This window comes from Anarrhichthys ocellatus, unplaced genomic scaffold, assembly GCF_004355925.1.
Source record: "Anarrhichthys ocellatus isolate YVR2014 unplaced genomic scaffold, GSC_Weel_1.0 scaffold23, whole genome shotgun sequence".
Taxonomy (NCBI): Eukaryota; Metazoa; Chordata; class Actinopteri; order Perciformes; family Anarhichadidae; genus Anarrhichthys; species Anarrhichthys ocellatus.
Window position 1 is genome coordinate 5,541,054 of NW_022280053.1, and position 24,978 is coordinate 5,566,031.

At 41.6% G+C, this 24,978-nt stretch overlaps 1 protein-coding gene across 7 annotated transcripts in view; it reads left to right on the forward strand.

Moving 5' to 3' along the window:
• nedd4l (NEDD4 like E3 ubiquitin protein ligase) overlaps positions 1 to 24,588 on the forward strand; it is a 53,214-nt gene extending 28,626 nt beyond the window's left edge. For 2 of the 7 annotated variants that reach the window (XM_031859931.1, XM_031859926.1), the window contains 28 exons: positions 2,196 to 2,231; positions 2,904 to 2,954; positions 4,280 to 4,341; positions 4,712 to 4,814; positions 5,708 to 5,862; positions 6,201 to 6,336; positions 6,460 to 6,648; positions 6,774 to 6,854; positions 8,404 to 8,463; positions 9,972 to 10,109; positions 11,045 to 11,239; positions 13,854 to 14,051; positions 14,680 to 14,757; positions 15,428 to 15,442; positions 16,455 to 16,509; positions 17,039 to 17,097; positions 17,407 to 17,472; positions 18,240 to 18,469; positions 19,408 to 19,529; positions 19,707 to 19,777; positions 20,086 to 20,181; positions 20,293 to 20,366; positions 20,480 to 20,540; positions 20,717 to 20,776; positions 20,881 to 20,988; positions 21,566 to 21,662; positions 22,082 to 22,154; positions 22,707 to 24,588. In XM_031859931.1, the coding sequence (XP_031715791.1) occupies positions 2,196 to 2,231; positions 2,904 to 2,954; positions 4,280 to 4,341; positions 4,712 to 4,814; positions 5,708 to 5,862; positions 6,201 to 6,336; positions 6,460 to 6,648; positions 6,774 to 6,854; positions 8,404 to 8,463; positions 9,972 to 10,109; positions 11,045 to 11,239; positions 13,854 to 14,051; positions 14,680 to 14,757; positions 15,428 to 15,442; positions 16,455 to 16,509; positions 17,039 to 17,097; positions 17,407 to 17,472; positions 18,240 to 18,469; positions 19,408 to 19,529; positions 19,707 to 19,777; positions 20,086 to 20,181; positions 20,293 to 20,366; positions 20,480 to 20,540; positions 20,717 to 20,776; positions 20,881 to 20,988; positions 21,566 to 21,662; positions 22,082 to 22,154; positions 22,707 to 22,809 (2,772 nt within the window). In that variant the 3' untranslated portion in view covers positions 22,810 to 24,588. The remainder of the gene's footprint in view (positions 1 to 2,195; positions 2,232 to 2,903; positions 2,955 to 4,279; positions 4,342 to 4,711; positions 4,815 to 5,707; positions 5,863 to 6,200; positions 6,337 to 6,459; positions 6,649 to 6,773; positions 6,855 to 8,403; positions 8,464 to 9,971; positions 10,110 to 11,044; positions 11,240 to 13,853; positions 14,052 to 14,679; positions 14,758 to 15,427; positions 15,443 to 16,454; positions 16,510 to 17,038; positions 17,098 to 17,406; positions 17,473 to 18,239; positions 18,470 to 19,407; positions 19,530 to 19,706; positions 19,778 to 20,085; positions 20,182 to 20,292; positions 20,367 to 20,479; positions 20,541 to 20,716; positions 20,777 to 20,880; positions 20,989 to 21,565; positions 21,663 to 22,081; positions 22,155 to 22,706) is intronic. The other 5 variants (XM_031859932.1, XM_031859929.1, XM_031859927.1 and 2 more) reach the window with 4 other exon arrangements.
• Positions 24,589 to 24,978: the final 390 nt, after the last annotated feature.

The window sequence follows — 24,978 nt, forward strand, 5'->3', positions numbered from 1 at the left end:
TATATGTATATATATATTCATTCATTCATTCATTCATACATATTCATGCCAGTTGAGTACGGCTACAGTTGGCATTGCCAATTCTGATTACTTAAGACTACTGTCCTAAAGGATTGGTTCACCCAAATTTCTTTTGCTCTCACTTAGCTCTTGTGTTATCCAGGCATACTGATAGTTTTAGTTTTATTTGATCAGGTCCAATACCAAGACAGCATATTGGGGCAAAAAGAGGTATCAATTTACTTTAAAAAAAATCGAATTCTCTGAGATTAAAGGGACAAAAAAAATGTTTTCGTCAATGAAGCACATCATTGGATCAACCTAATCACATTATAGAAGCCGCTGCTTGCCATGCATTATGCCCGCTGTGGCTGACCGAATCAAATTAGACTTAGCCAGAAGGAAATACTCTTGATTTTAGCCCAGAATCACTATATTATCATAAGCATCCAGACTTTGTAGAAACATTGCTGTGAATTGGGCCTATTCAGAAGAAAACATCATACCGAATTGAGTTTTGTTTCTCAAATTTGTCTCTTTTTTTCTCTCATATATTCACTGCTTCAATCTTCTCTAAATATTAACACCCTCCGCTGGCTCCGTCATCTTTGTTAGTTTACATACTGTAGGTAAAAAATGTCTATGTGCTCTGCGGATTCTCTTAGAGTTACAGGGATATTGTTTCTGGAAATTAATGTCGCTCCCCTCAATATTTTTAATTTAATTCTTCAATGCTGTGGCACAATTGGAATTGCATTCCCCTCCGTTGTACTGGGGTGGCAGCAGAAATCTCACAGACGGGATTATAAAACCCCAAACCTCTCTGTAAGTGAGATGAGGTGAATGAACCTGACCTGCTTCTGTCTTAATCTCAAACTTTTTTTTGAGCTCGTTTTACGATCCATCATCTGCCTCCTTCACTCTTCCTCCCTCCTTCTGTTGGTCGTCAGCAGCACCCTCCCTCTCAGAGTGTAACCTGGCCCTGGGAGGCAGCTGCAGGCTCAACTGTGACCCTTTGATGACTCTGCAATTATATCCCTCTGCTTACACGTACCCACAGCTTAAAATGCTTGTTATTGTTATGGACAGATTAAAAATCAAAAAACAGCCACGAGTACATGGGATACTCATAGGTTACAAGCCAGAGTACCACATGTTTCATAGGCTCAAGCAAGTTAATAAGTGTAATTTGCAGGTAAGGGTTAAATGCTCACGGTGACTCATCAGTGCCGAAAGTCTTGGCTGGTTAGTAAAATCTCTGCAGCATTTATTGTTATTCTAAACTTTATTTATAAAGCACAACAATTCACATTGTAGGTTGCAGGTCCAACGCATGTGAAAGAGTGTAATACTATCAGACTCATGCTGTGGTCCAGGTTGCTTTTTGTTGCTCTCTCCAAGTTCAGATGAACCTCGTGATCCGCTGTTTTGAATTACTTTGGGGTTATGCAAGAAGTAAAGTAGTTGTGTAGTTGCTTTGGGAAATGAAAGCAGACACTACTGTAACTTAAACAGTAGTGGCTGTGGCTTTTCCAAGAAGAAATAGTTCAGTGTGGATTTGTTTGTGTTTGAGAGAGAGTGTGGATTTGTTTGTGTTTGAGAGAGAGTACAAATGCATTCACACATGTCTGTTTATGTGACATTAATGTGACTCATTTGTACCCTTTCACCATTGAATTGCAGGTCTGTTAACTGTGGTGGGAGCCCACAGGTAGACTGCTTTAGCCTCTCCTTCTGATGATCACAATAAACCAGTGTGATATCTGTGTTTAACCTCGCACCAGCTTATCTTTTTCTTGTTCTTTTACTACAAATTTCTGATCTGAACTATATTTGATGAGATTTAAGAACTTTTTTTTGTCATACGCACATTTTTTTCAAAGTTAAAAAGGGACCAGAAATCTCATTATATTTCATTGTCAAGTCAAGTTGCTATACAGGGTTCCCCACACTTAAAAGTTCAACTGGAACTTTTATGACTGTACTACTTTTGTGCAGCAGTGAAGCGACTTCTACAGATGCCACAGCGTTGATATTTTATTCCGTGGACCAATAAGTCAAAGAGAGAAACGCTGGACTAATTAAAGTGACGAGCATTGTTTCAACTCAGCCTTTCCTGTCAAACCAGTGTCTACACACAAACATCATTGTTAGTTTAACGCCTGTTGTCTCAATCCGTTGTGTCCCACACACAGGCTACTTCCAAGAATGGCATTTTCCATCTCACACAGGTAATCATTGCTCCCCGTGGGGGCTGCTGCTGTGCAGCTCAATCTCCCCCTGTTCCTCTCAGAACAGATCAACGGGCTACTTGAATCTGAAACGCAAACCTTCCCCGGTTCTCCCCCTGTCGTTGCCTCTATCCTTCTCTCCCTCTGTCTTGACTGACTTGGCTTCAATCTGGTGGCAGTGGGTGTTGTTTTTCCTCGCTGGGTTCACAGGTTCTTCTCCTATGAAATGATACCAAAGGCCCGTCCATAAATAAAACCTAACACTGAGCCTTCTGCAATGGACACCTGTCGAAATCTGATTGGTAGAGACGATTTTGTCGACCTAACAAGCCACAACAAACTAGAGCAAATATTGCATTGTGGTAGAAATTGCTTAAATATAATTGCACTCTGAGATTTTCAGACCACTTATAGGTGTTCATTAAAAAAAGGCTAGAGGTTATTTCTGGAAGGGGCCGTCCATGAAATGAAAATCTTTGCCTCCTTTTCACTCAAATAAACACAAAGTGCTGCTGGACCTTGTGGTGCATTAGGTAATTCGCCTCAACATTGTGTTTTTTCCTCTCTCTTCCCCTGCTGGGAATTTTGGTATTCCCCAGACGCACTCAAAAAGCTGTTACTCCTAAAACTATGCTGCTGAAGGTTACCTTCTTGTTTTTCTCCCCCCTCTAGACTAGAGATGATTTCCTGGGACAGGTTGATGTTCCTCTCAGTCATTTGCCGGTGAGTTATTTGCATCTGTCTCTGTGTGTGTGTGTGTGACCAGACTAAATACTCAGCTGTTTCTTATCTTCAATTTGGCTCTGCCTGATTAACCTCTGAAGGTCAGGCAAAGAGTGTGTGTGTGTCTTGAGTGTGAGAAAGTGCCAGCCTCACACAAGCAGCAGCCTTGTTTTGATCAAACAGCCGACTCCTCCAAATGGAAAGCGGGCTGTCTCTGGAATATAAACAGAGGTGGCTGTCCTGAGGGCGGGCTACCATCAGAACCAAATGGAAAAAGCTACACTCGTCAAATTTGCACACTCACTGTGAGATGAAGGCCTTTCGAAAAACAATAGCGTGCAGAGTTTTTACAGTTTTAGGTTTGATGTAAGTGAACAGGACCTGAAACTCAAATAGACCTGCAAATCATTCTCACCCCTTGTACTCAGCTGAGGCTCTCTGAAGTTCTGTCTGAGTTGTGAACCTTAAAAGCATATCAGTAAAAGGTGTGTGGGTTAATTATTAATGTCCTATTCGACTCCCATAGGTCCAGGAAATTAGCAGCAGATAAAAGCCTCAGCTGAGTCATTTTGAGAGATGAAGTCAGTGGACCGGATAGAGATTATTTGGTTTGGATTTCGCCATTAAATAAATAAACCGAGCATGAATAAGCTGCTACTGCTCGTTTCAATGGTGGGATCTGTGTTTTATGTGTGTTTTGTAACTTTAATCATCACCTTTTTTCTTTACCAGCATCTCCGCTTTCACTTTTTATTAATCCGGTCGGCCATCTTGACTCATTTTAAGCAATCTGGTAGCTGCATTTGCCTGATGGAAGCTTGAACTTACTTAAAACCTTATTCATGCATCATATGACAGTGCCAGTTCATGTACCTAGCCCTGTTTTGCACTATTAACACATACAACGGAGTGGATGTGGCTTCAGGCTTTTAACAGCAATGTTTTCTAACAGTTATGTGGATGCATTATTTACAAAACTTGATATAAATCCTTAATGTCTAAGGATGTGACAGACAGCTTCACCACATCTCTTTTTTTATTATTTTTTTTGCGTTGAAGATCGTACGTCGTAGAGCAGTATGTGGTGAGCAGCCAGTGTGGACTGGTTTAGGCCCCGTCAGAGAGTAGTGGGATTACGAAAGACCTTTCTGCTGTTCAACATGTAACAGGAGAAGCTCACTGTTGCATAATGATCCCGGGATGGCTGGGCAGAGGGTTGCAGCCGTGCTGTAAACTCATGACACTTGATATTTTGTCCAACATGTGTAATTTGCATGTGCGGTCGATTGATTACTGTCAACAAACGCCTCCTTTTTAATTTGCAGACGGAGGACCCTGCTATGGAGCGGCCGTACACATTTAAAGACTTCCTGTTGCGGCCCAGAAGGTCAGTTTCTGCTGCATGTGACGAGTAAACAGTGAACCAGTAATTTAGGAATAGCCAGCCCAGTAGCTTATATACCAGTAAACTTCTTCGGTTGAATTATCTAATTCCCCCCCCCCCCCCCCCATTAGCAATTAGACATTGAGTTACTTTAATCATGGTTTGCAACAGTGCTACCGGTGCAGTAAGTTCATGTGACGGTCAGTTGAGCACTGAGTGTGAAAGACCATCTGGTGCTAATAGTTTGGAACCCCCCCCCCCCCCCCTGCATTTCGAAGCGTTATCCTACTAGAGGCTCTGAGGTTTGCAGGCCACATGGTTTTTGATGTGCTGTTTTGACACGAGTCTGTTTTTGCTGATGGTCTCCTTCTAGTCACAAGTCCAGGGTGAAGGGTTACCTGCGTCTGAAGATGGCTTATCTGCCCAAACAAGGAGGACCAGAGGAGGAGGCTGGGGAGATAAGGGAGGAGGCTGAGGTAAGGTCTTTTTTTTTTTTTTTTTTTTTTTTTTTGACCGTCTTGTTCATAACAACCTGAAGCCAAACCAGAATCTAGTTTTATTTCTTCCTTCCACACAAAGAAAACACACTTAAAGATGAAAGTGAGTGTCCTAATTTGAACCAATAGGAATGTGTGTTTTTTTTACTCAGAGTTAGAGGACAAAGGAAGACTCCTCTTTTTATTCTTTTCTCTAAGAATTTGAGCAGCATCTTGCTGCCAGAATTTGGTGAAAGTCTTTTCCAGGTCAGGGTATGGAAAACCCATTTACACTACTGCCTGTTATTTGGAGAAATAGGAGCTTCTCTTTTACTTCATGTGTGCTCTTGTGTGTTCAAGTGTGGATTATCAAAGAGGGCTGGAGAGGAGCTACACATTTCAGACAGTGAAAGGCTTAAAAAATAAGCTGCCATTTAGCAGCAAAAGTATAACAATTTGAATGCCACTCTGTTAACCACCTTTTACTACCGGCTCTTGCTGTGAAAAATCTTTTATTTTCATTCCTTAGATTCTTATCTACTTCTTTACTTCAGATTTGTCAACACTGGTCGTGATATTGATATTGATGCACATTTGCTGAGTCTAAGATCTTATGGTCGGAGTTATCCCACCCAGCTGGCGGCTTGTCAAACAAAAACAAACACCAGTAAATGCTAAGAAAAACATTTTAGAACCGCAACCCAGCAACAAGTTTTAACCAGTCACAAGTGAATCGGACATCTTTAATGTATTTCCATCCTTGAATCCCCTCTTGAATTGGATGTTCATGTGTGTCTGACAAGCTGTCAGCTCACTGGGATATCCGTGACCTCGGGCTGCCAGAGAGTTACTCACACTGCCTCATGTCAAACAATCTGAACTTTCTCTTTCAGGGTTGGGATGAGTCTGCGGACTCGGGCTCCCAGCGGCCCCAGCAGCTGCTTCCTCCTTTGCCCCCTGGCTGGGAAGAGAAGGTGGACAACCTGGGACGCACCTACTATGTCAACCACAACAAACGCAATACACAGTGGAAACGGCCCTCCAACATGTACGCCTGATCGCTCTCCTTATGTTCTCAGCTTTAAAATAGATGTTTCCATTTCACAACATGTTTTTATCGAACAGAACATTCTGCTTCAAACCACATTTGTTGGCATTTAGCCTTTTAAAAACAACATTTTCACTGCTGTCCCGCTTGCCGCACACAAAGAGGAAAAACTGACAAGTTATATTTATTAGGGTGATGACGACAGCTTCATTTGAAATCCTCAATAGAAGCTTTGAATATAATTTAAAAAGAGAGAGATTCGGTACAGACATACTTATTTCTTAGCGGCCATTTTCACTTTCTTCTGTATGAAATAACTTCTTCTTCTTCTCCTTCAGCGATGTGATTTCAGAGACTGAGAGTGACAATCAACAGCGGCAGATCAATCAGGAAGCACACCGTGTTTTCCGTTCGAGGCGCCACATCAGTGAAGACCTAGAGAACGAGCACATGGAGCCGAGGGACATGGACAATGTGAGCGCGCAGAATACACACACACACACACACACATACACATACATACGCACACTGAGCCACAGCTGTCTCAGGCGATAAGGTCACTGAATGTTGTTATTGTTTCACGACTGCGTCTCGTAGTCCTGGGAGCTCATCACAGAAGAGGATCCTAACGACAGCCTGGCCCAGTCCCAGCCCGGCCCTTCCTCCGCCTTGACACCACAACTACCGCCAACACCCGTCAGCCAGGAGTTTTCTGAGGATTTAAATCTGAGGCTGTCACTCACTGCCGACACCAACGGCGAAGTGCCAGGGCCCAGCTCTGCTCTGGTGAGACTGCAATTTCTAGTAGTCACAACCTCAATCACTCCACATTTAAATGGCTGAGTGGTGTAAATGTAGGCAGGTCTTTTTGTTTCAGATATTCGAGTGACCGCTTATTTATTTCTTAACAGAGCCAGCTATCAAACAGACTCCGATCCTCAAGTATGACGGACGGTGTCAGCGATCAGACCCAGGCTCCTCCTCCTCTTATGGTACATATAACCTACATCTTCTTCTTTTGCTTCCTTGACTTCCTCCCTTTCCTTGGCATGTCTCAGTGCACATCAAATCACCTTCTCTGCTCCTCCTTGCGTTTGAAATGTCCTCTTCGCCCTCCTTCCTCCTCACCTTTTCCGTCCTGCTCTCTATGCTTCTTTGATTTTACTGTTCCCTCTTTTTTCTTCTTGCCTCCGTAGGATTACCACACCTCTTCCTCTACTGCTCTTTGTGATTCACTCGCCGTTATATTTAATGTGTTGTAGAAATGTTGGCGTTTACAGCTGTGCGCCAGCAGTATGACCATTCCAGTAGAAACCACTGGCCAGGGAGATTAAGGAGAGCACCACGTCAGATCAAACGTTCCCCAATAGAGTCCTGAGTCATGGCATCAGTGTGGATTCAGCTCGAACAAACTGTCTCAAGATCCGAGTCAGATGTTTGTCACACGGCTGAGTCACAGCAGTGAGCTTGCTATTGTCAAGCCAATGAAAAGATCAGGTGATAATGTCACCCTTTTCCTTTAAATGACAAGTTTCTAAGGACTGGAGAACAAGAGGCTCATTAGGAAGCCATCAAAGGGGAAATATAATCAGCATGTATTAGTGCGAGGACTTGGGGAAGGTTAACTACAGTTCCGAATGATATTAAATGTGTATGTAGGTGGATGGGTGCTGTTTGTACAGCCTCTTGGATAAAGGTAGCCTCCACTTGTGAATACAGGTTAGTTAACCTTAAAGGGTAAAGTTCATTCTTCACTGTAGTAAAAAGGTAATTCACTGTTATAGAGTTGGTTATAGAGCTGACGATGATGCAACTGTGAATGCAAATCACGTTATCAGGACTTCCAGGTTATTTAAGACTTACAATAAGCAAAACCACATCCAGTGTCTGCTGGATGAACTACACTGATATTGTCATCTTACTTAACTTTTGGATTGCTTAGATGAAACAACAATTTATTTTCTATTTTCCTGCATTTGATCATTTTCTTACAGTTCATGTCTGAGAATTCAAACTCCTTTTTCTGAACTTTCTGTGAAGTTCAGCACAGTAATTCACTTTCACTGCTCTATGGTTTTCAGCATGCAGGACTGGTGTTTCTGTAGCATAAACATCATTTTCCACTTGGGTTGAGATGAAAGATGCTGCATTATATGCTGGGGATTATATTTATTGTTCAGGGAATATAATCAATGTCTTTTTCTTTGTCTGTCTTAATATCAAAAGTTACTGAAAGCACACTGCTAAAAGTTCCCCTCACTCACATGTTGTGTAAACACGTTAACCAATCAAAACTTGCAGTTATTTCCAAATGAATTGTGCTCCTTCCTGCTACTGTCAACCTCACAGCTTGTATGCTTCAGTGGATGAATCTCTTCTCTCACTCCTTGCCTCCTTTAAGAATTAATTCACCCCCTTTGTGCATTCAGTTTCCCCTCACTTGACCTTCACCACTGCCCCACACACCTTGCCCCATTATTTCCATTTAAAACCTAACCTAATGTGAACTAAAGACCATCTTCCCCTGTTGTCTACCACCAGCAGGGTTCCCAGACCAGAAGAACAAGAGCTCAAACAGTCTCAGGTGGTGAGGAGTCTATGGTAATATCTCAGTTAATAAACAGTTTAAACTCTATCAGTCGTATGACTCGTAGTTCCCATACACCACGTACGATGGGCTGTTTGTATCCCCTGACTAGTTCTGTGAAGCACTTTGATACGATCTTGCACTGGGGCAGAAGGCCACATAATGATTTTCAGTTATTTGTTATCCAAGAACGCATCGCATCACACTTTTTTTTTCCGTATAATACGAGACATTTCCATGATACATAATGCATAAAAAACGAGAAGGGCACTCGGAGAGCGCAGACCTCCTCCAAGGCGTTTCGTGAAATCAGGCTCGTAGTTTTTCCATTACCCTGCTGACGAACAAACAAACCAACGGAAAAACACAACCTCATCGGCGAAGATGAAGAACTTTGTGTGTACGTTCATTAAAATGTTCATCCTTGCTGGCAGGAAACAGTCAGCTGATGAAGCCATCCACAGCCAAATTAATCCGTCTTTATTTAGTTCTGTTACTGGTGATGTTATGACATGTTGAATTTAGATCAGCAGTTGTCCCAAAGTTGCTGTATATGTTGAATACAGTGGAACATTTGTGTGTGTGTGTGTGTGCGCGGAAGTGTGTTGTCTCCTGGTAGTCACTATAAAGTAATGTCACTGATCAACCGCTGATAACAAGCCATAAAGCAGCATTATATAATGTGTCCAATAGTAATGTTTGGATCAAAGTTTTATTCGGCCCCGATCAAAGTCTTTTAATATTACAGTCTGATCTAATACTTAAATGTTGATAAAATATGTATCAGAGACATTGATGCAACAGCTGTAAACCTCTTTATGTGACACACCTTACTTTTCAAGAGCTGCTTCCAAATGCTGCCGTTAAAACATATTGATATGATATGAGTGAAAGCTTAACTAGAGACATCATGACGCAGTCCACTCGAGAGGAGACGTATCACTCTGTTGGACACTTGGGTTTGTAGACAGATCCTCAGTGTCTCAACTCGGAGTCACTCGAGTGCACACACTAAGAAAGAAAGGAACATTTTGATCAGCTGATACCGACCCATTTAAATATGCTCGGTTCAGCTCGGGGCGTCTCTGGTGTCCAATGTTCAGTGGTGCCGTCTTTGCGCAGGCATTTCTGGACACCGCCACCATTACTTAATCCTAATGCGACAGATGGTTAATAGTTCACTCCGTAAAGTAGTAATGTTCCACTACCTTCCCCATGTGGTGTTTAGTTTAATACGACTGTGTTTCATTGTTGTTTTTTTGTAGGTGAAGGTTCACGTCAAACGCAGTCACTAACCTTTCCCGTTTTAAAGTTTAAAAATCTTCTTTTGTCACATGATCTTCCTGAAATCTTTCTGTCACTGTGCAGCTGGAATGGGAAATGATTTTAAAGCCCTCAATAGATGTGGAGAAAGAAAGATAACCTTTGATTTTAATATTTCTTTTTCCTCCTCATGTCCTTGCGCATACCAGCCTGTACTGATTAGTTGTCTTTGCTTTGCTCTTTCCCTACACTCGGCCAGTCTCCCTCGGCGACTGCTTACGCCTTGACCACCCCTGGCCTGCCCCCTGGATGGGAGGAGAGGAAGGACGGCAAGGGAAGAACTTATTTCGTCAACCATAACAGCCGCACCACTACGTGGACTAGGCCAATTGTGCAGGTACAGCAGGGCTGAAGGCTGAGCTGGACTCTATGCATGGGACTGGACCTTTCCTTGGCCACCCGTGTGTCGGACCTCTTCCTCTATTCCCCCCCCCCCCTCCGTGTTTCTCCTCTGTGTAGCCATAAAGATTGACCGAAAGAGACGCGACTTTGCAACCTCAGTCTCCTTTTTCTGTCTTTCTCTCTGCCCGGTTTCCTCCTCTGTCCAGCCGTATTGAATGTCTTCCTCCTCTTGTCTAGCACTTTGTTTGATTCTCTGGATGCAGCTCTGTATTAGTCCCTCCTTCTCCAAACCCTGGCATGGAACTGCAACTACCACTTTTCCCTCCCTCTTCCTATTTCTACCCTGTTTTTCCACTTGTCTTCCCCCTGTCTCTCTGTCCGCAAATGTGGTCTGAGTTCAGGGAGAGACTGCTACATGGGACTGGGTGTACGCTTAATGCCTCTCCTCTTTGAATTTCATCCTTTGTATTTCTGCTTTTATCAGAACACCGGCGTTATATTCTACGTGTTCATCTGTTGTCTTTCATCACGTGGCCTTCTCATTCTCTGATACTCATCTGTTTTCGTTATAATGCTACCAAATGATTTACGTACCAATATCGTAGCATTGCTTTGTTTTTTGTACATAGTTGTGGCTCATTGTAAATGTATGTACCAGCCGCTTTGGGTTAGGGCTGTAAGTAACACTAACTTTCATTTTTCCAGTACATTATGTTACTGATCCCAGGCCTTTGTCCCCGTTTTCTATTCAGATGCATAATCTTAATCGTTATATTTTAACTGTTTCAACTGTTTGTGTTCTCATTTCCTTGTGAGAAAAGCATCTTCTGAGAGCATGGATTACCAGAACAAGTTTTGTTATTTCGCATACAGCGTTGCGTACCTTATTCCTACCCCACTTAACCTCAAAAGTGCTATTCTCACTGACAGCTGACTGACGACGGAGCCAGCACCTCAACAGCAGCAGCAGCAGCAGCAGCAGAATCAGGAGGAGCCTCTGCCCTGGCGCCCGCATCCACCCCCTCCTCGTCCTCCAATGCCTCCAACAACCACCTCCATGAGCCCCAAGTCCGACGAGCTCGTAGCCTCAGCTCCCCTACTGTCACCCTTTCCACCCCCCTGGAGGTGAGAATGAGTCCCCTGTACCGTCCCGCTCCCCCATATCATTTTCCTCTTCTCACACCCCAAAGACCCTCCAATCTTTACCCAGACTTCATAGTCACGCAATCCTTCATTTCCATCCCTTTAAAGATGACCTCATCCTCACCCATCAATCCTTCTTTTGTCATCTCACCTTCTTTCAGGTTGATTCTGTCTTCATGCTGCTTTTCTCTCTCTTCATCTCCTAACGATCCCATGGAAATGTTAATCACATCATTTAACTGATCTTTTCTTCTCATCTCTCCGTTGAGGATGATTTCATTTCATTCCTTTTTTCCCCCCCGTCATCTTCAATGGGTAATGAGCCGATGACAGAGTGCTAAAACAGATCTCCGTTAAACACTGAACAGTCACGTGAAATGGTCAGAGCTTTACTGCAGCTTTGTCATTCATGATGATGAGTTTGTCGTGAACAATATGCACTCTTGACGCAGTCAGCATTTCATTCTGCAGCACCGTGTGTTTTAAAGCAGTAACGGTAATCCAAGATGGTAGATTCAGTTACTGCTGGATGAATAAATGATTTGAATTGATCACAGGTCCCAAGTAATTGTTGTAATTTGCTAAAGCAAAACTGGGGATATCCAAATCAATAATATTGATCATGGAAACTAAATCCAGAGGCCAGTTTAGTAACACTTTTTTATAGCATGGCATCCTTTGTGAATACTTTTTTTTTTTTTAAAAGAGCATTTAAGAAACCTATCCCTATTTAACACAAGTGGTTACACATTTTACAATCTATTGAGATATGGACTTCCACAGTCAACACTCGCTAAATCCGAGACATCAGACATTTAGTGCTGCCGCTTTCATTTTGCTGTGCTTTGTCGGAGCTGCAGTGTACAACTACGTGTTCACGCCACCTTTAATCAATGAAAGAAAGCAATGGAGCAAGCAGACATCAGTGGAGGGCTTTTTACTGTGGAGCAGCTGCTCTACATTTGAGGTGTTTGGCTCAGCCTCATGTAGTGGGCGGGTTAAATATTTGCGTTGTTTTGTAAAAGAGTGGAACTTTGTTAACTTACCCTAAATAATCACTGATCTTAAAGAATCTAAGTGGGAATGACCAGTAAATGATTCAAGGATAATTCATTGTAATTATGCAACACAGAGTTGCACAACAATGACAAAACAAAACAAAAACAGTGGTGCATTCTTTTTGAATTTACATCAGGAGAAATGTAAACGGCTGCAACAAAACAATTTTCCCGGCACACTGGGAGACATTGTCCATCAGATTTGACTATGTTTGAACACCAGAGTCTGCCTCCTCTTGTCCCACCAGAGGACAAGGCTGAGTTTCTTACTTATTGGTCAGAGGGTTTAATAATCAGACAGCATGGGTGGTTAATGTGTTAGCCACACGACTCTACAGGGAATAACTGTAGAGCCACTTTTTGTTTCGGCTTGAGCAGGCAACGTTTTTTAAGGCATTATATAAATAGCTAACTTGGTCCTAAAACTCTCTGTTTGTAGTTGGATTTGGTTGGACGTATCGTATTTCATGCTCTCATCATAACTGTGTGTTTTGATGCGTGTTTCTGTTGGGAATGTTGTGTTGTTATGTGGGTGAACATGCAATTGCAGCTTATTAAAAGCATGCTGACATTTCGAAAACGTGTGAAACTTTTGGTTTAATTACTTATTGCACATTTATCAACTATGCTAATTGAATTTTAACTTGAAGTATGCAGTGTAGCTATAAATAGGCCACACAAACAGACTGTCTTGTTTTGACCTGCATTTAATATTTTGACTCTGTGCTACTACCAGGGGAACGGACCTGAAGAAGGTTTAATTAAGTTGTGTGTCTGCGTTTTAACAAGGCCTCGTGGAGGTAAAAGGAAGCGAAGCACTCGATGTAGGAAGTTGTTATTACAACTTTCTGGAGGTGGGAGGTCTGAGGATTAATTAATGCGGTCGATTCCCTTGCTAAAAATCAGATGAGTCGATGATAATCGCCGTCAAAGGAATGATGTGAAGTGGGAACACTCATTAACCTGAGCAGCTTGAGTCGATTTAAAGTTTCTTTAGTAAGTTTTCGGATGCTAGGGATGGTATGTCTTCTGTTGATACGTGGTCTCTGGATGAGTGGTATTATGTGACCACGGTCTCTATTTTTGACCAGAAATAGATTCACAAAGAGTTTTTAGTAAATGATCATCAGTGCTTTTTTATTTTCCAGGGGAACTAAAGGTGAGAAAATCTACAAAAATGTTGTTATTGTAACATGAAGCCTCAGAAGCAACATCTGGGGAGAAAAGGCTGAGATCTGTAGAATTTTTTTTGATTTGACATTTAGACTGACAACTTGACAGGCCGACAGAGTACGCAGTGTGGGTGCTGATTTGCTCCCACCCTCTATACATGTTAATGGAAAAATGATAGTTTTTTTTATTCTTATTCAGTTTCTAACTGAACACTAAGGCAGACTGGTTTCCATCCTTTTTGTTGTCTGTTGTTTTTCAAAGGATCAGTGCTATTTAGTTTCATGCTGTCTGTCGTCCCCTTTTCAGTCACAATGGATGTCATAATATTTCGCTTAATTCGCCTAATTTTTTCATTTTGGTTCCAGGGAGCCAACAACATCCAGGTGCGGAGGGCTGTGAAGGACACGTTGTCCAACCCGCAGTCCCCCCAGCTGTCCCCCTACAGCTCCCCCAAGTCCCAACCTAAGACACAGCAGAGCTTCCTGCCCCCGGGCTGGGAGATGAGGATAGCCCCCAATGGACGGCCTTTCTTCATCGACCACAACAGCAGAATCACCACCTGGGTGAGCTAAAGCACTGTGGTAACAGGCTGCAGTCAAATTTGAATGACTGAAGGGTAAAGCTTTATTTTAGAGGGGCCGTAATTTCCTTCCAAGTTCCCAGGGAATGGACCGTGTTATTTGGTGATAATTAGACGGAATGAAAGAGATAGTTTTCAGTTCCAGTGAACTGCTCGCATAAACTCAAGTACAAGGTCAGCAGGCAATGCAGCGTATATGAAGATTCCAATAACGAATGAATAATAAATTAACTTTGAAGTTGAAAGTCAACCAAACTGAAATTACTTTCTTACACCTTTGTCTCTATTTTCCCAACAACTGGTACCAATTTACATAGTTCTTACCATTAAAACCTGTTGTGTAAAATAATGTGTACAAACAATTATAAATGATTAATTGTACAATTATTATTGTACATTTATTTCACAGCTCTAGTTATTAAATACACACAAAACATCTTGTAAATCTAGGGCAGTGGTTAGTGTTTATCTTTCAGCATCTTATAGTGACATCTGGTGGTGTGAAAGTCGACATGACACTTACTTCAGTCCTTATTCAACTTCTAAGACTAAATAGATAAAATAACTCATTTGCGTCTCTTCCTTCCTCCCCTCTCTCTTCGGACAACCAGGAGGATCCCAGGTTGAAATACCCGGTCCATATGAGGAACAAGAACTCTATTGAGCCCGGTGAACTCGGTCCTCTTCCTGTAAGTAGACACTCACAATTAGACCAGCTGCATATTTAACCTCCGGCTCACAACATCCTCACAGATCCCAATAATTGCTCGAGCTTTGTTCACTCACTCATTAACTCATCGTTATATACTTATTATGTGTTGTAGATCAGTATTTTTAGATTACCGTAACTGTGTAACTAGTTCCCTGGGATAAAAGGTATTTATTCACCCTGTTGGAACATCGGTGACTTTTCATGTTTTTGTTGTGGTTTTTGTCTAAAGTTCATCTTAACTCAATGCTCCATTAAATTTAAAGGAGAGGACGAGACATGTCACATCTTGATCAGAATGTAACAGACATTTCCCTTTTTAGTCCTGTTAGAGGGTGAGGGTGTCAGTGGGAGAGTGTAACTGGCGAGGATGAGAAAGCAGAGTCTGGGGGCTGAGTGAGAATCCATAATTACGAGGTGGAGACTGCTACCTGCGCTAGTGTGTGTTTAATAAAGACGAACCCCCAACAAGTGGGCCTAACGTTACCTTAGGTAGATGTTGAATAATCAAAGCTTCATAGGTTTGTACATCTCACAGGCTTGTGTGCACGTGTGTGTGTTCTCTCTCTCGCCCTCTTTCTCTTTTCTCTCCGTTCTGGTGGATCTAATGTATGCTACTTCTTCTACACCTGGCCATGTCTGTTTGGCAGAACCTACCAGAGGAGGTTGGTTGGTGCCTCCCTCCCTCTGCCTGCCTACCTACCTGTCTGGTCCGGTCCATTCTGGTCAAATGCCTGCAGACAGCCTTGCGCTTTCTTTTTTTGTTCTTCTTTTCTCTCTCGTTCTATCTTTTCTCTTTCTCTCTCATGACCGGCATGGATGGAATACCCCTCTCCCTTCCTTTTTCATCAGCATTTTTTACCCCCCCCCCCTCCTTCCTGCACCTGTATCAGTGTCTGAGGCACAGATAGACGAGTCGGGGAAAGTGGATCGAGGCACCGGGCATTTTTTAGAGAGCTAAGAAGAAGAATGAGCAAGAATTCCTGAAGGAGGGGGAACCGGGTTGAATAAAGGAGGGCAGAGGGAGGGAGAGAAACAAAAGGAGCTACACATGTATGTTAGAGGAAGTAACTGTCTGTATGCTGCATGTGTCATCAGCTTTTCAATCTGCCCTCTCCACTCACGCAGTAGCAGCATACGTAGAAACTCAACACACTGTAGGCGCACCTTGTTGGACACGCTGTCAGACTCGGTCCCTTTCCCCACCCCTTTGCTCTCAATCTACTGTTTTAATTGCCTGACTGCTGGTGCTGGTGCCGTACAAGAGTGTGTGTGTGTGTGTGTGTGTGTGTGTGTGTGTGTGTGTGTGTGTGTGTGTGTGTATGGGGCCCGTGATACTGTACCGAGTGGTCACCGTGTCAGTGGTGATGTACTGGTTTGAGCTGGTGGTGGTGATTAACCTTTTATGTTGTGGTCGTACCCCTGTCTTGCTGACGTCTTGGGCCTCGACTCAAATTGGCGAGAAAATCCTTTCAGTTCCTTTTTGTGGTGTGTGATTGAACTTGCAGTCCGTGTTTGGACCGTTTGACGGTCGGTCAAGTTCAATCAAACATAAAGAAAAGAAAAGGAAAAACATAGTTGATGGATTTAAATTACTATTTGAGCATGACCTGTTTTGATAGTGCAGTCTAATGGCGACTGTGTGCTTGTTCTCACTCTTCTTCTTTCTTTTTTTAGCCTGGATGGGAAGAAAGAGTTCACTCAGACGGACGCACCTTCTACATCGACCACAGTAAGACGACTCCATCTGACCACTGTCTCTTCCGCGCTTGTATTTGGTCACTTATCCGTCTTTCTCTTGAGTAACCTTTGTTATAGTGTGTAGTGGTTGCAGTGCAGCAGCAGATTTTTACAGTGATTTCAAAGCATCAAGATTTATGATGGCTTGATGTAGAGCAACAGTGTATTTTTGGTCATAAGAGTTGCTTGCAGCTAACAATCATTTTCATCGCTGCTTAATCTGTTGATTACTTCTTGGATTACTTGTTTAGGGTTTGACAAAATGGTGAAAAGTCAAATGTGACCCCTTCAAATAACTTGTTTTGTCCGACTAACAGTCAAGATATTCAAGTTACAATAATATAAAACAGGGAAAAGCAGCAAACTCTCGCATTTGAAAAGCTGAATCCTGAAAATGTTTCAGGTTTTTTCTTGATAAATTAAATAACGAATCAATTATTTAAAGTGTTGTTGATCTATCTTCGGTCAATTGACTTGATTTCTGCCCTCACATTTCGTATTTGTGTTTTTGTTTCACCCAGATACAAAGAACACGCAGTGGGAGGATCCTCGTCTGCAGAGTCCGGCTATCACAGGACCTGTGAGTAGTTTCCTCTCTCTGCCTCAGACGGTCTCTTCCACTTTAACATTGCGGTTCTATCTATCACACTCTATCTTCAGAGTCTTTGTATAATCAAGATAAATCACTTTTGTCGCTGCGGTTGTCACTGAACACTCCAACACCTCCGTGTCACTCTGTGGAGCATCGGTTTCCCATGTTGCCAGCTCCCCTCCACAAGTCACACTCCATTTAGTTGTTTTGGTGTTTCAACAAAAAGCCTCTTTATTAGCTTGATTGTTGAAACATTCACAGGGCTTTGATCAGTTCTGTTGTCTCTTGTCTGTGCAGGCTGTTCCCTACTCCAGAGAGTTCAAGCAGAAATACGACTACTTTAGGAAGAAGTTGAAGAAACCGGTAAGAAGCCATTTTTTGGGTCTCTGGGTTCATGCGGGGGCACTTTCTCATGACAAAGCTGAATTTGGTTGAAACCTCCTGACGTTTTGCACATGAAGGCAGTCTAATTTTCTTCTCTTTTGATTCTGCTTTGATTACATACTTTCTTCACACTGTTGTGACACGGTGTGACTGAGTTTGACATTTTTACCGTATGCTAAATAATCATTGTAATCATTTCTCCGTTTTTTCCGTGATTAACGCTCGGTCGGTGGGGCGCATAATTAAAAACGACTGCCTGTTTTTTCTCCCTAAATATTTATTTATTGAATCTTGGGTGAACTGTAACCATGACAGAGCTGAGATTAATTCGCGCTGACTTTAGCTTTGACACAGCATTCAGTCTTGTGGGCGAGTGTGTTTAAGGTCAGAAAGCAGGGTTAACACTCCGACGTTTTCAAAGAGGAAACTGATGCGTCTTATTTTTTTGATGTAATAATTACTTCAATAGGCGTCAAGAAAATAATCAACCCCCTGGACTTTTTCGGCATTCTGCGCTGTTACAAAAGAAATTCAGCATTTAACTTCAAGCTTCATTCAAGGACTCGCATATAAAATGTAGAAAATGAAAATGATATATAAGAAATAAAGAATCACCACTTCCTTATTGCCTAAATTAGTTTTGATGTCTTTGTACAAAGGTCACGCTAATTTAACCCGCCCCTGTATTTAAAACAATATTGTTTTTATTTGCATTAAAGTTAAAGAGTTCTTTGTAAACTATTCAGGCTGACATCCCCAACCGGTTTGAGATGAAGTTACACAGGAACAACATCTTTGAGGAGTCGTACCGTCGGATCATGTCCCTGAAGAGGCCGGATGTTCTGAAGGCACGGCTGTGGATCGAGTTCGAGTCGGAGAAAGGACTGGACTACGGCGGCGTGGCCAGAGAGTGGTTCTTCCTCTTATCGAAGGAGATGTTCAACCCTTACTACGGCCTGTTCGAATACTCTGCAACGTAAGTCTCCGCTTGTTTGTGTGTGTGCTTGCTTTTGATGTCCAGAGCTGCCTCTAACTGAGGAGAGAGGTTTAGGTTTAGGACGTAGTAAAGGAACCTTGTTATATGTTTGCAGCCTTGGAAAAATCCTTCTCCTCTCATATTCTTGGTTTGCTTTTTCCACAACGTGGAGTAAGGGGCAGGGCTGCCGTATTGTTTCCCTATGAGACTTGTTAAAAGTTTCCTTTAACTCTGATTAACTTTTCCTCTCATTCAAAAAGCCATCCTGGAACAGATGCTTCCCACATACAGCGAGCATTAAGATAACAAACCTGACGTATGCTTTGTTCCGTTTCTATTGACCGTCGTCAATAGATGATCACTCTGTTGATTCTCATTTTTGCCATGTAGGGCAAAGGTCACTAAAGGTAAATATAGATCAAGCTCTTGAAAATGAAAGGACATTTAAAAATGAACCCTTCCTGTAATTGCCAGTTTACTTTAAACTGATTAAAACATCAAACTTTTTAAATCAAACCACATCGTGATTATTCATCACAGCACTTTGATGACTCTTACAAAATGTTGTCCTTAACCATGCTTCTGAGGTTACACAACAGTTTTAGCAAAAACAATCTAATGTAATATTTGAATGTTTTTAAAAATCAGATTTACGAAACAGCGTCTGTGTGAATCATGCAGGGTTTTGTTGCCATGGTAAGGAGGTAAAAATATGGCATGTTTTACATAATCTGCTATAAAAAAACAACCTGAAGATTTCCTCTCAGCCGCAAACAGTAATGGATCAACAATATAGAAGAACAGATTTTGCAGGAGGATCAGCAGAGTCCATGTGCTGTTTTGAGTGTCAAAATGATAAATAATGACTCCAGCTTCACTAAATGACTCTAAATGAAAGAGTGGCGTGCAGGTGGAATTGACTTTCTTCCTTTGTGCAGAGACAACTACACTCTCCAAATCAATCCCAACTCTGGCCTGTGCAACGAGGACCACCTCTCCTATTTCAAGTTCATCGGGCGTGTGGCAGGAATGGCCGTGTTTCATGGAAAACTTCTGGACGGTAAGCTGTTTGATGTTGTATCCTGTCTTTGATATTTAAAGAAAATGTATTAAATACATATTTTGTTATGTTATTATGGGTTTTTTCAACACTTTGGCAACATTTTTTATTGATGTTTATATTTTTTTACACACACAAAGTTACAGCACTGTGTTATTTTCTGCTTTCTTACTGTAGGTTTTTTCATCCGACCCTTCTACAAGATGATGCTGGGAAAGCAGATCTCGCTTAAAGACATGGAGTCTGTGGTGAGATCTCTTTGCTACCAGATTATTAACTGATTAGTTATTAGGGAAAGCTGCCATTCTGGGCCACTAAATTAGACTTTGTGAAATATGTATTTAAGGAATATGCTTTTGATTTGGGGAATTATTTTATTTATATTAGCAATCAGCAATGTTTTTTCAATAACTGAGCAACTAACAAGATCAAAAAGGGAAAGGGTTCTCCATTAAAGCTGATAATAAAACTGTGCTGTCTCACAAATAAAAGCCCAACGAATGACTTAATATACTTTGTGTGTAATTTGAATCTGCCCTGCGTTGCATCCCTGCAGGACAGTGAATACTACAACTCTCTGAAGTGGATCCTGGAGAATGATCCCACTGAGCTGGACCTCAGGTTCTGTATTGACGAGGACAACTTTGGACAGGTACGCACGAATCCGTTACAAATCCCCAATTTTAGTAAAGTAAAGTAATCTAGTTTAGTTTCCGGCGAGTCCTGGCCTTATTTTTTCCTGCTTTGTTTTTTTGTTTCTCAGACGTACCAGGTCGACCTGAAGCCCAGCGGCTCAGACATGGTGGTCACCAACGAGAACAAAAAGGAATACATTGAGTAAGAACATGACAAATCATTTTCTCCTGATGAATAGCTCCAAGTTTTCAGCAATGATTATACAATATAGCTACATTATCCAACATGAATGTCAATGATCTTTCCTCTGACAGCCTTGTCATCCAGTGGAGGTTTGTCAATCGAGTCCAGAAGCAGATGAACGCCTTCTTGGAGGTATTTATGTGCAATAATAAAGTCACCACATGGGGGCAGTGTGAGCACAGACAGTGGGTTAGCTCGCCTGAGCCCTCTGTGTCTAAACCTCTTCCTTGACTATTTGTTTCTTTCAAAACGTGATAAAATGGCTGTTATAGTGTGAGGTTTTAATTCTCTTTCTGTTCCATTTTCAGGGCTTCACTGAGCTCATTCTCATAGATCTGATCAAGATCTTTGATGAAAACGAACTGGAGGTACAGTATGGATTCATTATTTAATCACTTTTCTCCTAAGACTATCACATCTCTCTACATCATCACACTTTTTAAATGGTTGTTAATACTTTCTTTCTCCCTAGCTGCTCATGTGTGGTCTCGGTGACGTCGACGTCAACGACTGGAGGCAACACACGGTTTACAAGAACGGCTACTGTCCCAACCATCCTGTCATACAGTGGTTCTGGAAGGTACGCCTGTGATACACCCACACACAGACAGTGTTGTGTTAAACTATCTAGATACATTTTTATCATATCAGTCATGGAAACTGCATATTTCATAATAAAAGTTGGTTCCAGTCATCTTTCCCGCCGTCCAGCCTGTGACAGGTTTGCTGGCCTCGCTTTTGAAGATCAAAGTCTGTTTGGAAGAACAGGCTTGTTTGCACTGATGAAAGAGCCTGAAGTAGTGCCTGCCCTGGTTATCATCTGTCTTGACTTGAGCTTTAACACACTCGGACAGCAAACAGCACACACAGGCCATAATTTGTGTGTGTGTGTGTGTGTGTGTGCATGCTTATGCACACAGACAACAGTGTCATGTCATTTGATTAAGTGAACTGGCTCAAACTGCTTCTGTTTGAATTTAGGCGGGTTTTCTTTCTTTTCTTTGATTTTAACCGTCAACAAAAGCGTTGCTTCTTTGAATAATTTCATCGTCTTTTTCTGTGTTGTAGAAATGAGAGAGTTTCATATAGTGACTGATATTTGCTAAATGAATTGATGAATGAACTATTTGTCACAGAGAGGTTTTATCTGTCATCAGGTCGTCCTGTTGATGGATGCTGAAAAAAGGATCCGACTCCTGCAGTTTGTTACGGGAACATCACGAGTGCCCATGAACGGCTTTGCCGAGCTTTATGGTACGTTACCTCGCCAGATAACCTCGTTTCCTTTTATTTCCTGCTTGTATAATAAATACCAGTTCTTTCAAATCAAATAGTATCCGTTTAAACTGCAGGGCCTGAACTCTCTGTAACAGAGACACAAGTCAACAATGGCAGTTCCAGGAATTGAATTACTATCGCAGTCCACATACAGAAAGATAAATGTGTATAAAACAGATGAGGAATGACCAAGATATGCTAAAATGTCCCACATGTGCATTCCATTGACCATAGAACAGTTCACACAATTATTTACATAGAATTATCTCCTTCCTCCTCTTTCTCTGGCAATCATTGAAGTTGAAGTCATTGAGTTTCAATTTGTCTAATAAAATAATTTCTATACTTTATCTCAACTGTGTCTCAATTATCTTTTTTGTTTTGTTTTGTGCCAGGTTCTAATGGACCTCAGCTGTTCACAATAGAGCAGTGGGGAACGCCAGAAAAGTTGCCAAGAGCTCACACGTGGTATGTTACCACACACACACACACACACACACACACACACACACACACACAGTCTGCAGCTGGCGGCTTTCAGGCTGCACTTAGTCAGAGCAGCTCGTTGAGTTTAATGCTAATGTCGGAATGCTAACATGCTCACAGTGACAATGCTAACATGCTGATGCGAGGATTAAAGTTGACCATGCGTCTTAGTTCAGTATGCTAGCATGCTACCATTTGCTAATTAGCAATAAACACAAAATATATCTTATGTTTGTTTTGTCATGAACAAAGTATTGGCTCAATAAAACAAATTGTGGGCGCTATAGCAGGAGTCAGGGGATCATACAAGTCATTAAGAACATGAATGTTTTTACCAAATTTTGTGCCGATAAAGTAAGTTGTGGTTGAGATATTTTAGTCTGGACCAAAGTTTGATCAATCGACCGACATTGCTGTCCATGGAGCTATGCAGCCAGCGTGTTAGCAGCTAGTACTTTGGCATTTTATTTTTGCATTTTGGAGCCTGATACCATGTTGAGTTTTTTGTAATTCGTCAAACGTCTTTCTCCCCAGTTTCAACCGCTTGGATCTGCCCACTTATGATTCCTTTGAGGACCTGAGAGAGAAGCTCCTCATGGCTGTGGAGAACGCGCAGGGCTTCGAGGGGGTCGACTAAGACGGCAGCACCTGACTGCATCCAACCAAGCAACCAACCAACAACAAAAACAAAAACAAAACAAAACAAAAAGCCACAGGGATATCGAACCAGCTGCTGTAGCAGTTCTGTGCAAGCATGTTGTACTGTAATGGCCGACTGTGAGCCCCTTCCACAGCACCGGTGACTTGAGTCTGTACAGCGATTTGTCGAGCCGATGCACCTACGTCTTTAAATCTTTTCAGTGGGTGGGTCACTCCTTTAAAGGTGCTGGGGAAAGAACGTGAGAGTCGCACTGTTGAATGCTGAAATCTATTATCCACAGGCATGAGCGATGAATGAGCTGGCCCCTTATCCGCCGTTTCTTTTCCCCTCTACCCTCGTCCTGTGAAAATCTACAGTGCTGGAAAACACTAATGCATTTCAATAGCTCCTTTATGTACACTATAGCACCGTATTCAAGCACCCTTCAATGGAGGGGACTTAGCATGGCCTTAATCTGGCTCCTACGTGCACTATTTCTCTAAGAAACTGCGATGGCACTATGATCACAACTCTCTCAAATCCTTAGACCAACACCAGATTACCTTAGGAATGCTAGCCAATCACATTTCAGGAAATCGGCCACACCCCCTTCATAGAGCCTTTGTCTATTATGTTGTTTGATCAGAAATCGCCGCTGCAGCCTTTTTGTAGAATATTGTTTTCTGTTTATTAGCCACTGGTAAAGATTCAAGAATGGGGGTGTTAAATAATCCCCAATGATGATTTTTTTTTTTAAATAGTTTTTGTCATTATGAAAGATTTGTTTATTTTATTTTTTTTTTAAAAATCATTGGTATAATTCTTGCAGGAAAATACTCTCAACGTATTTGTACTGTTGTTTACTATTTTGACAATGCGACATGACATGGTGTGTGAAGTGTAACTCTGGCTAGTCGGGGAATTAATTAATCCATATCATTTGTTACGGTGATAGCAAATGTGGTGAATCAAATGTTTTATATTGTAGCGCTATGAAAGCAGCATGAAACCGTATCGTGTGTTTGCTTTGACTACATCGTAGTAATTTGGACGTGTAAATGGGTCTCGAGGTCGAGAACGGCGAACTAAACCTTTGGGGTCAGTTTCTCTGACACGTTTGCGTCATGATTATATTAATATTCTCATGCCTGTTGCTGTTAATAATGCTGTAAATTGTTCTGGGGTTGGGGGAACACATTTTAAGTTGTTTTTTTTCCATTATATATAAATATATGTATGAATTTAAGTATTACTGATCAACAACACTAAAATGAAGCTGTGTGCGTGCGCGGGTGTTTGAGAGAAAAGCTGTGATTGCCACTGAATATAAAGCAGCACGTTTCTTACAAAGACATTTTCTTTTTCTTTGTTTCACTATCCTTTTTCTAACACCATTGAACCCAAAGGGCACTTTATAGATCACTCTGAGGTCATGTCGCCTATTGTATGTCTTTTGTCATTAACTTGAATGTGATTCTTTTTTTTCCCATTCAGAGCACTTACCTGGTGCAATATAAATAGTCTGTAAATCTGGGCTGCTGCTAAGGTAGATAAAGTTGACAGAAGTGAAGCGGAGACTTCGCACCCTTTTAGTCTTCTCTGTTTTCTCTCCCCTGTGTTTCCTCCCTGCTGTGATCCAACCCTCAAACCCACTCAGTAAATATTTGTCCTTTTTTTAAATGAATGACAGGAAATATCACTTTTGTTAAAGATTCCACCACTCTCTGCAACTCTTTGTGGTTAATTTAACTTCCGTCAAATAAAAATGAAACTTCTCGGAGTGTGTTGTTTGAGTTAATATGACCGGACTTTCTTCAAATCGCAAGTAGAAAACATAGAAGAGCCGTACAAATATACAACAGACTTGTAACTAGTTCACGTTCTACAAACCCAACATTTAATATCAGACATTTAACTGAGGTTTTTTTTAAACTATAAATTGCTTTTGGTTATTAATAAATATGAAACCTTATTCCACAATAGTGTAGCACATTTCTTCAAGTTTTGTATTTAGATATAACTTTGAGTACAATTGTACTTTACTTAAGTACATCCATTGCTTTATACTTTTAAAATATTGTACTTTTTACTTATTTATAGTTACTATTCAAAAGATGTAATGAACATCTTTAATGTGTGTGTATATATATATATATGTATGTATAT